The sequence below is a fragment of the Oncorhynchus clarkii genome, chromosome 12, assembly GCF_045791955.1.
Source record: "Oncorhynchus clarkii lewisi isolate Uvic-CL-2024 chromosome 12, UVic_Ocla_1.0, whole genome shotgun sequence".
In the NCBI taxonomy this organism is placed as follows: domain Eukaryota; kingdom Metazoa; phylum Chordata; class Actinopteri; order Salmoniformes; family Salmonidae; genus Oncorhynchus; species Oncorhynchus clarkii.
The window spans coordinates 103,625,936-103,640,289 of NC_092158.1; the positions used below are offsets into that span (position 1 = coordinate 103,625,936).

At 45.0% G+C, this 14,354-nt stretch overlaps 1 protein-coding gene across 1 annotated transcript in view; it reads right to left on the reverse strand.

Annotated features, from left to right (window-relative positions):
• Positions 1-11,124, reverse strand: part of LOC139421775 (neuronal-specific septin-3-like) — a 156,123-nt gene extending 144,999 nt beyond the window's left edge. The window contains exon 1 of the mRNA XM_071172896.1: positions 10,777-11,124. Within this exon, the coding sequence (XP_071028997.1) occupies positions 10,777-10,831 (55 nt within the window). The 5' untranslated portion in view covers positions 10,832-11,124. The remainder of the gene's footprint in view (positions 1-10,776) is intronic.
• Between the last annotated feature and the right edge of the window lie 3,230 nt (positions 11,125-14,354).

The following is a 14,354-nucleotide window of genomic DNA, read 5'->3' on the forward strand; positions in this document are numbered from 1 at the left end:
AGATTTTGCCTGTCTCACTAACGACTCCTTTTCAATGCCTGTACTCGTGCCTTGTTGGACCTCCTGTGTATGACCTTCTGCCTGCCCCTGGACCCAGCTACCTGCCTCCTCCTGTGTATGACCTTCTGCCTGCCCCTGGACCCAGCTACCTGCCTCATCCTGTGTATGACCTTCTGCCTGCCCCTGGACCCAGCTACCTGCCTCCTCCTGTGTACGACCTTCTGCCTGCCCCTGGACCCAGCTACCTGCCTCCTCCTGCGGTCCTTTACAATAAACACCTGCTGCCAGCTCTCTGTCTCCCATCGTGTTCATTACATTGAGATGGAATCATTTGTGAAGTGTTGGATGGGAGTTGAGAAGGAATCATTTGTGAAGTGTTGGAAAGAAGAGAGTTAAATAAGGAATCATTTGTGAAGTGTTGGAAGGGAGTTGAGAAGGAATAATTTGTGAAGTGTTGGAAGGGAGTTGAGAAGGAATAATTTGTGAAGTGTTGGATGGGAGTTGAGAAGGAATCATTTGTGAAGTGTTGGAAAGAAGAGAGTTAAATAAGGAATCATTTGTGAAGTGTTGGAAAGAAGAGAGTTAAATAAGGAATCATTTGTGAAGTGTTGGCATGAGGCCCGTCTTCTCAGACTTACTGGAAGTACTTTTCCCTTCTCTCTCACCGTTCCAGAGTGTGTGTTTTTTGAGTGTGTGTTTTCCAGAGTGTGTATTCAGTGTTTTTTCAGGGTCATTATTTCTCTGCTACATGTCTGAGCACTGGGTACGGTTCACTGGGTACGGATCACTGATGTCCTGCCAAATGCCTCTCTTTAATGGATGAACAACTTGGCAGCGCCGTGCTGTACCTGTTAGTGTCTGTGTGTATGTGGTTGGGTGTGTGTCTGTGTGTATGATGTTGGGTGTGTGTGTATGTGGTTGGGTGTGTGTGGGTGTCTGTGTGTGTGTGTATGTGGTTGGGTGGGTGTGTGTGTGTGTGTGTGTGTGTGTGTGTGTGTGTGTGTGTGTGTGTGTGTGTGTGTGTGTGTGTGTGTGACGGTGTACCTGTTTGCCACTGTGTTAACCGGCATTCATCATGAGAACCAAAAGCCGGGTTGCGTGTGTGTGTGTGTGTGTCTGTGTGTGTGTGTGTGTGTCTGTGTGTGTGACGGTGTACCTGTTTGCCACTGTGTTAACCGGCATTCATCATGAGAACCAAAAGCTGGGGTGTGTGTGTGTGTGTGTCTGTGTGTATGTGGTTGCGTGTGTGTGTGTGTGTGCGTGTGAGTGTGTGTGTGTGCGTGTGCGTGTGTGTGTGAGAGATTAGTGTTTTGGGGTGAGACAGGAAGGAACAGGTCACGGGACAAGGTAATCTCAGGCCTCTTCACACACACCGACACACACATATATACACACACACACACACATATACACTATCCCTCTTCATCTCCCCCCTCCTCATCTACATTCCAGCCAGCATTACGGCAGCAGGCCTCAGCAGCTGGACAGCTGGGATGTGTTGTCTCAGTAAACTACCTAGTCACCGGGTCAGTAAGTCATGGGACTGGGCTGGCTCTGTGTGGTTTGGTACAATGACTGTGTGTGTGTGTGTGTCTGTGATCACCAGGGGTCTTGGACTCTACTAAGGTTTAGTACCAGGAAGTGACTGGCATCGCCCTGACAACCCTTAAGCCATGACCCCCAGCAGTAGCTACAGGTCCAGAATCAGATTACTTCCCACCTCTGCCCCTCCAGCTTCCCTTTACCCTGCTTTAGGGTACATCTCAACTGGCACCCTATTCTCTACATCGTGCACTACTTAGCCTTATGGGTTCTAGTCTAAAGTAGTACACGATATAGGGATTAAATCAAATCAAATCACATTTTATTAGTCACGAATACAACAGGTGTAGTAGACCTTGCAGTGAAATGCTGAATACAACAGGTGTAGTAGACCTTACAGTGAAACGCTGAATACAACAGGTGTAGTAGACCTTACAGTGAAATGCTGACTTACAACAGGTGTAGTAGACCTTACAGTGAAACGCTGAATACAACAGGTGTAGTAGACCTTACAGTGAAATGCTGAATACAACAGGTGTAGTAGACCTTACAGTGAAATGCTGAATACAACAGGTGTAGTAGACCTTACAGTGAAATGCTGAATACAACAGGTGTAGTAGACCTCACAGTGAAATGCTGAATACAACAGGTGTAGGTAGACCTCACAGTGAAACGCTGAATACAACAGGTGTAGTAGACCTTACAGTGAAATGCTGAATACAACAGGTGTAGTAGACCTTACAGTGAAATGCTGAATACAACAGGTGTAGTAGACCTTACAGTGAAATGCTGAATACAACAGGTGTAGTAGACCTTACAGTGAAATGCTGAATACAACAGGTGTAGGTAGACCTTACAGTGAAACGCTGAATACAACAGGTGTAGTAGACCTTACAGTGAAACGCTGAATACAACAGGTGTAGTAGACCTTACAGTGAAATGCTGAATACAACAGGTGTAGGTAGACCTTACAGTGAAATGCTGAATACAACAGGTGTAGCAGACCTTACAGTGAAACGCTTACTTACAAGCCCTTAACCAACAATGCAGTTTTAAGAAAAATAACGATAATAAAATAATGTTAACGAAAAAATAGATAAGTAAAAAAAAACTAATAATTAAAGAGCAGCAGTAAAATAACAGTAGAGAGGCTATAAATATATTTTATTTATTTAACCTTTCTTTAACTAGGCAAGGGGGTAGCAGTTAGTCGAGGTAATTGAGGTAATATGTACATGTACATATAGGTAGAATGAAAGTGACTATGCATAGATAATAAACAGAGAATAGCAGCAGAGTAAAACAGGGGGTTCTGGGTAGCCCTTTGATTAGCTGTTCAGGAGTCTTATGGCTTCGGGGGGGTTAGAAACTGTTAAGAAGGCTTTTGGACCTCGACTTGGTGCTCAGGTACCGCTTACTGTGTGGTAGCAGAGAGAACAGTCTATGACTAGGGTGGCTGGAGTCTTTGACCGTTTTTAGGGCCTTCCTCTGACACCGCCTGGTATAGAGGTTCCTGGATGGCAGGAAGCTTGGCCCCTGTGATGTACAAGGCCGTACGCACTACCCTCTGTAGAGCCTTGCGGTCGGAGGCCAAGCAGTTGCCATACCAGGCAGTGATGCAACCAGTCAGGATGCTCTCGATGGTGCAGCTGTAGACATTTTTGAGGATCTGAGGACCCACGCCAAATCTTTTCAGTCTCCTGAGGGGGAAAAGGCGTTGTCGTGCCCTCTTCACGACTGTCTTGGTGTGTTTGGACTATGATAGTTTGTTGGTGATGTGGACACCAAGGAACTTGAAGCTCTAAACCTGCTTCACTGCAGCCCCATCGATGAGAATGGGGGCGTGCTCGGTCCTCCTTTTCCTGTAGTCCACAATAATGTCCTTAGTCTTGGTTACATTGAGGGATAGGTTGTTATTCTGGCACCACCCGGCCAGGTCTCTGACCTCCTCCCTATAGGCTGTCTCAACATTGTCGGTGATCAGGCCTACCACTGTTGTGTCGTCAGCAAACTTAATGATGGTGTTGTAGTCATGCCTGGCATGATTGAACAGGGAGTACAGGAGGGGACTGAGCACGCACCCCTGAGGGGCACCCGTGTTGAGGATTAGCGTGGCAGATGTGTTGTTAGGATGCCATTTTGGTATAGACCTAGCTTCAGTAATTCCAGGTTGACCCTAACAACCGGTCTAAGATCAGGTTACCAACACCCGGTCTCCTCTCATCCATCCTATGGCTTTTAGACACTGGGCAATACATTGGTTGCTCTCTCTTTTCAGATCAGTGCAGATACATGAACACAGTCTTACCCACGCACACACACACAGATAACTCCACACTCCACCCTAGTTCCTTGTAGAGTCGTGATCTTAAAGGGGAATGGAAACACTTACCAGTTCCAGTGAGCTGCCTTTCTGAATCCTAGTGTTTCCATTCCCCTTTAATGTCCTTCAGGAAGGGGAGGGACTAGTGTTTCCATTCCCCTTTAATGTCCTTCAGGAAGGGGAGGAACTAGTGTTTCCATTCCCCTTTAATGTCCTTCAGAAAGGGGAGGGACTAGTGTTTCCATTCCCCTTTAATGTCCTTCAGGAAGGGGAGGAACTAGTGTTTCCAATCCCCTTTAATGTCCTTCAGGAAGGGGAGAGACTAGTGTTTCCATTCCCCTTTAATGTCCTTCAGGAAGGGGAGAGACTAGTGTTTCCATTCCCCTTTAATGTCCTTCAGGAAGGGGAGAGACTAGTGTTTCCATTCCCCTTTAATGTCCTTCAGGAAGGGGAGAGACTAGTGTTTCCATTCCCCTTTAATGTCCTTCAGGAAGGGAAGGAACTAGTGTTTCCATTCCCCTTTAATGTCCTTCAGGAAGGGAAGGAACTAGTGTTTCCATTCCCCTTTAATGTCCTTCAGGAAGGGGAGGGACTAGTGTTTCAATTCCCCTTTAATGTTCTTCAGGAAGGGGAGGAACTGAAAGCTGCTGTTGTGGAACCTTCTATTAGCAGTGTGAATACCTCGCCTGCCTAAAGGTCTGTCTTTTTCAGACATCAATTTCCTGTGTTTGAGGGGTCACTTTAATCTCGCTGGATTGATTGCGTTCATTATTTGTTTAACACTTCTTTTGGTTACTACATGATTCCATATGTGTTATTTAATAGTTTTGATGTCTTCGCTATTATTCTACAATGTAGAACATTTTATAAATAAATAAAAACCCTGGAATGAGTAGTTGTGTCCAATGTTACTGGTACAGTGTAGTGTAATCTAGAGCCAAGCTTTTTGATTTTAAATTGCATGGTTATCCTGCTATTGACACCTGTTGAATTATGCAAGAGAAAGTGACAAAAACAAAATGAATTAGTCAGTCTAGACAGGTAAGTGCAGGTAGCAGGTTTTTGGTCCTGTTCCACCACTTTATGTTAATTTATTCACGACTGCAAATATACCCTTCATAAATTATTCATACCCCTTGACTTATTCCACATTTTTGTTGTGTTAAATCCTGTGTTACAGCCTGAATTCAAAATTGATTAAAAAAAATAAAACACTCGTTCTTTCTCCTCAACAATCTCTTTTAGAACCAGTTTAAAAACTCATTCTTTCTCCTTAAACTCTTTCTTTTAGAACCAGTTTAAAAACTCGTTCTTTCTCCTCAACGATCTCTTTTAGAACCACTGCCAACATACATTCTTTCTCCTCTGTGTGGTGTGGTGTGTGGAATCCCAGCCAACTAGGTATACAGTGTCAGATGAGATGCGACAGCCTCAAATTCAATTTGTTGACAGGGAGCCATTGTGGTGCTGAAATAAAAATAAAAATAAATAAATATAAAAATAAAAAATCTCATCCATCTATACACAATACTCCATAATACAGAAATATCTCATTCACACCACTGATTCAATACTTTGTAGAAGCACCAATGGTTCCAGTCGTTCTGGGTAAATCTCTAAGAGCTTTCCCGCTTTCCACACCTGGATGGTGCAACATTTACCCATTATTATTTACTGTTAAATTGGCTGTTGATCATTGCTAGGCAACCATTTTCAGGTCTTGCCATAGATTTTCAAGAATATTTAAGTCGAAACTGTAACTCGGCCACTCGGTAACATTCAATGTCTTCTTGGCAAGCAACTCCAGTGTAGCTTTGGTCTTATGTTTTAGGTTATTGTGTTTGTCATCTCCCAGTGTCTGGTAGAAAGCAGACTGAACCAGGGGATTTCCTCTCGGATTTTGTCATTTCTTAGCTCCATTCAGTTGATCTTTTGTCTTGGAAAAACTCCCCAGTCCTTAACGATTACAAGCATACCCATAACATGATGCAGCCCACCACTATGCTTGAAAATATGGCCTGATGAGGAAGTAAATCAAAACTCATGTTAAACACTATTATTGCACACAAGAGTGAGTCAACTCAACATATTATGTGACATATTAAGCCCATTTTTATTCCTGAACTTATTTAGGCGTTTCCATAACAACGAGGTTGACTATTCAAGACATTTCAGCTCTACATTTTTTTTTATTGATCTGTAAAAATTCTGGGAAAAAACAATTCCGCTTTGACATTATGGGATATTTGGCCATTGACCCCCCCCCCCCCCCCCCCCCCCCCCCAAAAAAAAATCACAATTTAATAAATTTTACATTCAGCCTGTAACACAACACAATGTTGAGAAAGTTAAGAGGTGTGAATCATTTCTGAAGGCACTGTATAGCATATGCAAATAAGGCACATATATATCTTTATCTTATCACAAAGTGTAAAAACAATACCTGATATAACATGAAAAAAATGACAGCATTAGAAGAAGACATTTTTTATTTTATTTTACCAAAAAAATGTAAACAGGATTTTTCACCAAAATGCCAGAAGGCCTTTCTTTATTTGACCGTGCCAGTACAATGTTTTTTACGTGCTATAATTCAGTTAATATCTGCTGGATTTAAAAACATTCTAAAAGTTTGTCCAACTGTTGCATTTATTTAAATTGGTTTTTTAAACCTTTGAACAATCTTGATGAACATTTGCTACTTCTACCCTGAGTCACATGTTTCCCCCTGCCTGGCGGACATACATGTGATTGAACAGGTTACTAATTGGACTGGGCACAAGACAGAACAGCCCCTGATGCTCAGCTACAGCCACAGCAGTCAGCACCACAATGGCTCCCTGTCAACAAATTGAATTTGAGGCTGTCGCATCTCATCTGACACGGTATACCTAGTTGGCTGGGACTCCACACACCACACCACACAGAGGAGAAAGAATGTATGTTGGCAGTGGTTCTAAAAGAGATCGTTTGAGGAGAAAGAACGAGTGTTTAAACTGGTTCTAAAAGAGATCGTTGAGGAGAAAGAACGAGTGTTTAAACTGGTTCTAAAAGAGATCGTTGAGGAGAAAGAACGAGTGTTTAAACTGGTTCTAAAAGAGATCGTTGAGGAGAAAGAACGAGTGTTTAAACTGGTTCTAAAAGAGATCGTTGAGGAGAAAGAACGAGTGTTTAAACTGGTTCTAAAAGAGATCGTTGAGGAGAAAGAACGAGTGTTTAAACTGGTTCTAAAAGAGATTGTTGAGGAGAAGACAGAGTTTGTTGTATCTCTGCATTCAAATAAACATGGCCACCAAACAAGGAGGCAAAGTGAAATGATCTGAAACATCTGTTGGATAGGAGAAGACTGGACGATTTGGCCTCTGGAAAGACGGAAGAGAGAGGGAGAGAGAAAGCGAGAGTGTGTGTGTGTGTGTACATGCGTGCCTGTGTTCAAAGAGATGAGTCCACAGCAGTAGAGACAGATGTAGCCTTGTGTGTTGTTGTAACTAAGGGGGGTAGCCTAGCCTAGCTTAGCCTGGCCTGCTACCCAACCTCTGATCTGTTTACTCTTTAGCTATTAGCATCACGCTAGCAGAGACTAACATTTGCCAACGATTTTAAATCAGCAAACCTCATTAGGTTTAGCCTGGCTATGCTTATTAGGTTTAGGAAGGACTGTCATCTATCAATTAAGGAATAGCAGGGTCAACTCTCTTGGTTGACCCCATAAACTGATCTAAGGCCAGTTTTACATCTCACCTCCTATTGATCAAATCAAATCAAATTGTATTGGTCACATATACATGGTTAGCAGATGTTAATGCGAGTGTAACAAAATGCTTGTGCTTCTAGTTCCAACAATGCAGTAATATCTAACAAGTAATCTAACAATTCCCAACAACTACCTAATACACACAAATCTAACAAGTAATCTAACAATTCCCAACAACTACCTTATACACACAAATCTAACAAGTAATCTAACGATTCCCATCAACTACCTAATACACACAAATCTAAAGGGGTGAATGAGAATATGTACACATAAATATATGGATGAGCGATGGCCGAGCAGCATAGGCAAGATGCAATAGATGGTATAAAATACAGTATATACATATGATATGAGTAATGTAAGATATGTAAACATTATTAAAGTGGCATTGTTTAAAGTGACTAGTGGCCGATTTAATAAAGTGTCCAGTGATTGGGTCTCAAGGTGGCAGCAGCCTCTCTGAGTTAGTGATTGCTGTTTAACAGTCTGATGGCCTTGAGATAGAAGTTGTTCTTCAGTCTCTCAGTCCCAGCTTTGATGCACCTGTATTGACCTCGCCTTCTGGATGATAGCGGTGTGAACAGGCAGTGGCTCGGGTGGTTGTTGTCCTTGATGATCTTCTTGGCCTTCCTGTGGCATCGTGTGCTGTAGGTATCCTGGAGGGCAGGTAGTTTGCCCCCGGTGATGCGTTGTGCGGACCTCACTACCCTCTGGAGAGCCTTACGGTCGAAGGCATTGCAGTTGCCGTACCAGGCTGTGATACAGCCCGCCAGGATGCTCTCGATTGTGCATCTGTAGAAGTTTGTCAGGGTTTTAGGTGACAAGCCAAATTTCTTCAGCCTCCTGTGGCGCTGTTGCACCTTCTTCACCACACTGTGTGGGTGGACCATTTCAGTTTGTCTGTGATGTGTACGCAGAGGAACTTAAAACTTTCCACCTGCTCCACTATGGTTCCTTCAATGTGGACAGGGGTGCTCCCTCTGCTATTCCCTGAAGTCCACGATCATCTCCTTTGCTTTGTTGATATTGAGTGAGAGGTTGTTTTCCTGACACCACACGCCGAGTGCCCTCACCTCCTCCCTGTAGGCCGTCTTGTCGTTGTTGGTGACCAAGCCCACTACTGATGATTGAGTTGGAGGCGTGCGTGGCCACGCAGTCATGGGTGAACAAGTAGTACAGGAGAGGGGTGAGCACACACCCTTGTGGGGCCCCAGTGTTGAGAGTCAGTGAAGTCGAGGTGTTGTTTCCTAACTTCTCCACCTGGGTGCGGCCCGTCAGAAAGTCCAGGACCCAGTTGCAAAGGGTGGGGTTGAGACCCAGGGCCTCCAGCTTGATGATGAGCTTGGAGGGAACTATGGTATTGAATGCTGAGCTGTAGTCAATGAACAGCATTCTTACATATATATTATTTTTGTTCAGATGGGATAGGGCAGTGTGCAGTGTGATGGCGATTGGGTCATCTGTAGACCTGTTGGGGCGGTATACAAATTGAAGTGGGTCTAGGATGGCAGGAAACAGGGGAGTGCTGTTCCACTGTGACACCTAGCCCAGAGGAAACAGGGGAGTGCTGTTCCACTGTGACACCTAGCCCAGAGGAAACAGGGGAGTGCTGTTCCACTGTGACACCTAACCCAGAGGAAACAGGGGAGTGCTGTTCCACTGTGACACCTAGCCCAGAGGAAACAGGGGAGTGCTGTTCCACTGTGACACCTAACCCAGAGGAAACAGGGGAGTGCTGTTCCACTGTGACACCTAACCCAGAGGAAACAGGGTGGTGCTGTTCCACTGTGACACCTAACCCAGAGGAAACAGGGGAGTGCTGTTCCATTGTGACACCTAACCCAGAGGAAACGGGGGAGTGCTGTTCCACTGTGACACCTAACCCAGAGGAAACAAGGTGGTGCTGTTCCTAACCCAGAGGAAACAGGGGGGTGCTGTTCAACTGTGACACCTAACTCAGAGGAAACAGGGGAGTGCTGTTCCACACTCTACAACACACATGTAATCACTGACTATATCACAGGCCAGCCAGAGGCTAAGCTAATTTGTTTAGCGCCTCAAATCAACACCTGTCTAAACTGAGCCCAGGAATGAAGAGAGAGAGAAAGAGAGATAGAGACAAAGAGAGTTCCATAACACAACTACAGAGTGATGTGTATTAGCCCACAACTACATAGTGATGTGTATTAGCCCACTAACTCAACTACAGAGTGATGTGTATTAGCTCACTAACACAACTACAGAGTGATGTGTATTAGCCCAGTCCTACTGTGTCAGGAGCCCCACTACTCCTCCTCTAAGCTAAGTGAGTTGGGACGTTTATTTTACCTTTATTTAACTAGACAAGTCAGTTAAGAACACATTCTTATTTACAATGACAGCCTAGGAACAGTGGATTTAACTGCCTTTTTCAGGAAGAACGACTGATTTATTTTATCTGGTCAGCTCGGAGATTCGATCCAGCAACCTTTCGGTTACTGACCCAACGCTCTAACCGATAGGCTACCTGCTGCCCCAAGGGGTGAGGTTCATGTAGTTCAACTCGTCATTAAACTACATGTTGAAGTAGCTTGGTTGTAGTTGAACTCAATTCTAACCTAGCCCGTGTTTTCAGTAGTCAATTACTGTTTTGCCACGTAGTGGTGTAACTAACTATTAGAACTACAAACTACTTTCTTTTTTTTTTTTTTATAAAATAAAATATAGGCAAAAAGTAGGCAATAAATCCCTTTATTTTTCTGCATCTCAGATCTGCCTAATTCTGACTTGAAAAAGAGTATTTGTGTTTGCTAGGTAAAGTGTTTTCAGAGATAGCTTCGCCGACACCGCTGAGTTGACATAACCTGTCTCTCTCTATACCTGCGGAGACTTCCTGTACCGTCTGATTATTACACACTAATCACACACTACACTGACTCTGATTCTGCTGGAGGGAGGAAAACATATGAGAGGACTGCATTTCCTCTCTATGACGCTTTCCCAAAGCACGTCCCCCCCCCCCTAAAACGCAGTGTAAAAATCAGAGTGCTTTTGAAGTAGCCTAAAGGTTAACATCAATGTATCCCATTCACTTCAGACGACGTTTTATGTTGATTCAACCGCTTTGTGTTTTGAACGTGTATTAGTGTACGTGGGACAGACAGAAGGCGCTTACCTTCGAAGTCTGATAGAATCCCCTCCAGGTGGTCGTTGACGGAGATATGGGACATCCTGACTGTCCTTATCAACTCTTTCGGAGTTCACTGCAGCTCGATATAACGGGGTAAAAAAAGTAGTTTATAGTTTATAAAAAATATCGTTTATATTCAAATAAAAACGTTATTCCTTCCAAAGAAAATCCACTCGCATAACAGAAGAAAACAAACGGATCCACCGTCTTGGAATAGAACTCCGCGGGTCTTGCAACCAAAAAGTTGCGTTTTTTTTTCTGAAATCGGATCACATCGGAGAGCGAGCGCACAACTGTTTGCTTCAGCATATGCCTCCTGCCTCCGTCCGTCGGTCCGTCTGACTGTGTCAGGAGAGGGTTTGAGCGGGTCTCCGGCGATGCGCCTCCCCTCTGGTCTCCCCTGCGAGTGGAGCCCTGCCCCCTGTAGCCTGCCCTACCCTGGATGTAGGGATGGATTGAGGGATAGGGAGAGAGGAAGAAGAGGGCGGACCTCAGTCCTTCATCTAGCCCCTAGACATTGTAGGCAACACCTGGAATGGGGAGTCAGTAAAATGTCTCGTCCTTGCTGCCCTCATTCACTTTCCCCGACGGGCGACTGTGTTCTAGTGATGCGCACGTTGGCTCATAGCCCGCAGTCCTCACGGTTATATCCACGGGGCGAGCAGGTTGAGGGTCATGGAATATTGTGTGGATGAAGGGCGGGTGGGTGCCGGGAGGATTGAATAAAGAGAAAACAATACCGTGAAAAATACAGAAATGTATAATTATTGTGCAATTCATATATATATAGGTTACATTGAGGTTTTCATTTATTATTTTAGGCTATCTGGCATTACTGCATAAACCTAAACTGCATAAACCTAAACATGCCAATCTCCAAATGCTTTTGGGAATGGGCAGAACAAGTTAACGTCGATTCACGGAGGAAAAAAAGGACAACGTCGAAGTCTAATTCAATAAGAGAAAAGCTGCGACATGGAGAGTTGAAAATAAAGAGAAGGGAGGGCCAAAAAAATGAATGTTTGGTAAAGATTTGTTCAAGTGGTAGAAGAGGATGATAGCAGTGCTATGATAGCAGATACGATGATTGTGAGGCGCTGTACTAATTAAACAGTCACAAGACTGGGACTTCAAATAGGCTTATGGCACGTTATTAAGAGAACTTTAGCCTACTGTTCAGATGGGTTAAATGGAAACTGAAATCTGAGAGCGTCAGAGCAGCAGGTCTCACTCAGATCATGATGCGCGTTTTGATTTATGGTGTGTTCGTAAATTCTCCGAGAGCACCGGGAGGTCAGAACACTACAAAACGGCTGGAATTTACAAACGGACAATCTGACAATGCTCTGCATTTACGAATGACCCAGAGCGCACTCTGACACAATTTACAACAAACCCAAAGTCGGCTAGTTTGCTAGCTACTTCCAGACACAAATGAGAGAACACCTCACTCGGACCATTTGACTTGCCCGAGCAGAGCTGATTAAACTGTTTTCATGTTATGCAGAGCTTTGGTGACTGTAACTGTGCTGCTGGCAACAGTTTAATTACTTTGTTTTTCAGGCCGTTTACTGACACCGGTCATATTCAGCCGGTGTTAAGTGTTTATAGTAAATTCATCAGTTATTCTGCTCTCTGGCACTCTCTGACATTGGAATAGATAGCCAGAGCGAATTTACGAACGCACCCTTTGAAGGTGAATTTCTGCCGCCTCAGCTCAGCCAATCAGGAAACCTGCCTGACCATCTTGGTAGGGGGCCGGTCGTTACTTACTGGTCAGCCAAATGCTCAGTATAGATTATTATGGCAACAGAGAAAATTGCTCAAGTTATTTCTGTAAATATATATTACTAATATTAATTTAAAATCCTACCCCAATCAATGATGGTCCTTGCCTTATGGCGTTTGCCAGAATTCCCATATAGCCAATCCACCCAAGCCCCCAGGGAGGGACAATCAACAGGTTGGCATGACCCCTAAGAGATTTGGTTGCGGGTCCTCCACACCAAGAGGGCAACATTATTTTGTGACCCCCCTCTTGACGGAGGAGAGAAAAATGTAAGTTTGACATTTTGCCATGCGGTGGATTTTTTTTTTAAAATCGTAAATATTTTCTTATTTATTTATTTTTTCTCCCCAATTTCATGGTTTCCGTTGGTAGTCTTTTATCGTCGCTGCAACTCCCGTATGGACTTGGGAGAGGAGAAGGTCGAGAGTCGTGGACTCGGGAGAGGAGAAGGTCGAGAGCCGTGGACTCGGGAGAGGAGAAGGTCGAGAGCCGTGGACTCGGGAGAGGAGAAGGTCGAGAGCCGTGGGCTCGGGAGAGGAGAAGGTCGAGAGCCGTGGACTCGGGAGAGGAGAAGGTCGAGAGCCGTGGACTCGGGAGAGGAGAAGGTCGAGAGCCGTGGGCTCGGGAGAGGAGAAGGTCGAGAGCCGTGGACTCGGGAGAGGAGAAGGTCGAGAGCCGTGGACTCGGGAGAGGAGAAGGTCGAGAGCCGTGCGTCCTCCGAAACACAACCCAACAAAGCCGCACTGCTTCTTGACACAATGCCCACTTAACCCGGAAGCCAGCCGCACCAACACTGTACACCTGGTGACCATGTCAGCGTGCACTGCACCCGGCCCGCCACAGGGGTCGCTAGTGCGCGATGGGACAAGGATACCCCTGCCGGCCAAACCCTTCCCTAACCCAGACGACGCTGGGCCAATTGTGCGCCGCCCCATGGGTCTCCCGGTCGCGGCCGGCTGAGACAGAGCCTGGACTCGAACCAGGATCTCTAGTGGCACAACTAGCACTGCGATGCAGTGTCTTAGACCACTGCTCCACTCGGGAGGCCTTTCCCTGTGTTTCTGTCTGTGCTATGGACTGATTAGCCCTAGAATGTACTGTTAAGGAGTGTAGGCCAAAACAACCAAATAGTCCATCTAAAGCTTCATCCATCTCAACTGTGGCACAGTTACAGAAACATAAAGCCCTCTACTTTCATATTACATCAAAATAACTTCACGAATTCACTAAATACACACTTACTGTACACTGTTTAAACTGGTTTCATCACAGTTACAGCCGACTGTATTCTTCAGTTACAACGCGTTTATAGCGTCCTCCTTCCATTACACACAGGTGTTTTGAGCATGCTGGACCACACAGGACTGGGGAAGTCATGGCTTCAAACTGAACACATGATCACTGGACCAGATGGGACCGGGGGAGGCATGGCTTCAAACTGAACACATGATCACTGGACCACATGGGACAGGGGAAGTCATGGCTTCAAACTGAACACATGATCACTGGACCACATGGGACAGGGGAAGTCATGGCTTCAAACTGAACACATGATCACTGGACCACATGGGACAGGGGAAGTCATGCCTTCAAACTGAACACATGATCACTGGACCACATGGGACAGGGGAAGTCATGGCTTCAAACTGAACACATCATCACTGGACCAGATGGGACTGGGGAAGTCATGGCTTCAAACTGAACACATCATCACTGGACCAGATGGGACTGGGGAAGTCATGGCTTCAAACTGAACACATGATCACTGGACCAC